This window comes from Branchiostoma belcheri, unplaced genomic scaffold, assembly GCF_001625305.1.
Source record: "Branchiostoma belcheri isolate BF01 breed outbred unplaced genomic scaffold, Haploidv18h27 scaffold85, whole genome shotgun sequence".
In the NCBI taxonomy this organism is placed as follows: Eukaryota; Metazoa; Chordata; class Leptocardii; order Amphioxiformes; family Branchiostomatidae; genus Branchiostoma; species Branchiostoma belcheri.
Genome location: NW_017804520.1, coordinates 215755 through 217911, shown reverse-complemented (window position 1 = coordinate 217911; position 2157 = coordinate 215755). Strand labels below are relative to the sequence as shown.

The 2157-nt window shown below is 41.0% G+C and overlaps 1 protein-coding gene across 1 annotated transcript in view; it reads left to right on the top strand.

The window, feature by feature from the left end:
- LOC109486991 (antigen WC1.1-like) overlaps positions 1 to 2157 on the top strand; it is a 22216-nt gene that overhangs the window by 11140 nt on the left and 8919 nt on the right. Inside the window, exon 9 of the mRNA XM_019790908.1 lies at positions 546 to 647. Coding sequence (XP_019646467.1) covers positions 546 to 647 — 102 coding nt within the window. The remainder of the gene's footprint in view (positions 1 to 545; positions 648 to 2157) is intronic.

Here is a 2157-nt window from a genome sequence, read left to right as displayed (position 1 = left end):
CACAACACACACACACACACACATACACACACACACACACACACACTAACATACACACAAAGTACACACATAGACGTTCATAAATGCATGCACAATGAACACACACATACACACACACACATACTTATATGTACATTGTACAAACAACACACAAATACATACATACACACATATGAATATACAAACTTACATACATATACAAACAGGAACTACAACACATAAATTCGGATACATTCACAAACATGCACACATAGTCAATCATACATGTGCCAATACACTTACACAATCTTACATGTATTGTTATGTAAGTCATACAAACATGATATTAAACATTTTGCTAGTTGCTTGTTCTCGTGGTTCACTTTCCTCTATATCGGTATGCCAATCGTGTTTTTGCTGCTTGTTTATAGACTTAAAATGGTGATACTGGTGGATTACGCTTTGCAAACATTGTCAGATCAAGACACTACTCTAGTCTGACATATTAACATTTCGGACATGACATTGTACATTTTCCCTGTTAAAAGCTATTTACCGTTCCCCAGATTGTGCTGCATTTAAAGCCGCCGGACACACGACCAGTGGAGTCTACACACTTGGCTCACCTCTGCCCGGTGTAGAGGTCTACTGTGACATGGAAACTGACGGTACATAATTATTGTTTTGAGGCACATATTGAAATTGAGGCAGAAACATTATACAGGTGTGCCGTAAACATACATCTATAACCTTTAACACATTCAACTTGTTAGGCTAACTATAATCTATTGGTTTACTAATAGGCTTAAGGCAGCATTGCGAAAGGTAAGGTTCCAGTTTTCAAAGAAAGTATCATACAAGACATGTTGTGCCCACACTACACGCCTTTGCGTAATTTTGCTTGTGCAACTTTCGCAGAGCATTTTTGTAAAGCGATATCAATATCCGTAAATAATGTCATTAGTTTGGTAAACGAATGAATTACAAATTTCTTTGATCACAACCATTTATTTTTCAAGCCGACGTTTCGATGATCGTCTGCTATCTTCATTAGGGCAATTCTGACTGGTTTACTGTGCACTGACTCTAGATGTTACTTGGTGCATAGTGCACTAGAGGTGTTACATAGTTCACACAGGGAGGTACACAAGAGCACGAAAGAAAGAAGCTGAGAAACAAGAAAACAAGTCAGCAGTACTAGTCACAGACCACATTACAAGAAATAACTGTGCAATAGATTGGGACGGTGCCAAGATAATAGACCGAGGGGACTTAGTCATGTTTGAGATCACATTTTTAATAACTGACATTTTTAAAAATAATTTCCAACATTTAATCACAAGACGTAACGACGGCACACTCACGGCTTCTTGTTTGTAACTATTATGATATCTAACAGTACGTACATGTATGTGTGTACTTTTAATGATTTCTATTTGGGACTGCGATAGCACAGTATTGTTAGTTATTATATAACAATTCCAGGCTGCCGTCAGCAGGGTTGGACAAGTTTTCAAAAACCCACTTGCCCTATCGGGCAACTACATGGTTATTTCCACTTGCCCGAGCCAACTTTTCACTTGCCCAAAATATGACGCATTTTAGTTGCAGAAAGGAATTTATTTTATTTTTCAATAAAAAAGTACTTTAAAGTTTATACTACCGGTATTTATCAACATAAGGGTACTTTTATGACAATTCTGACAAAAGGGCATATTTTTGACTGGTATGAATAAAATATCTTTATTTGAAAATGATGTATAATTTTGCTCCGAACACTGCATCCAAAAAATTGACTTGCCCAATCGGGCAAGTACAGGGGGATATTCACTTGCCCGAACAGTGTTTTTACTTGCCCTGGGCAAGTGGGCAATGGGACTTGTCCAACACTGCGTCAGGATACCGTCAGGATGCCGTCAGGATGCCGGGCTGCCAACAGGATACCGGGCTACCGTCAGAATACCGGGCTGCCGACAGGATACCGGGCTGCCAACAGGATACCGGGCTGACGACAGGATACCGGGCTGACGACAGGATACCGGGCTGCCAACAGGATACCGGGCTGACGACAGGATACTGGGCTGCCGACCAGATACCGGGCTGCCAACAGGATACCGGGCTGACGACAGGATACCGGGCTGCCGTCAGGATACCGTTAGGATACCGGGCTGCCGTCAG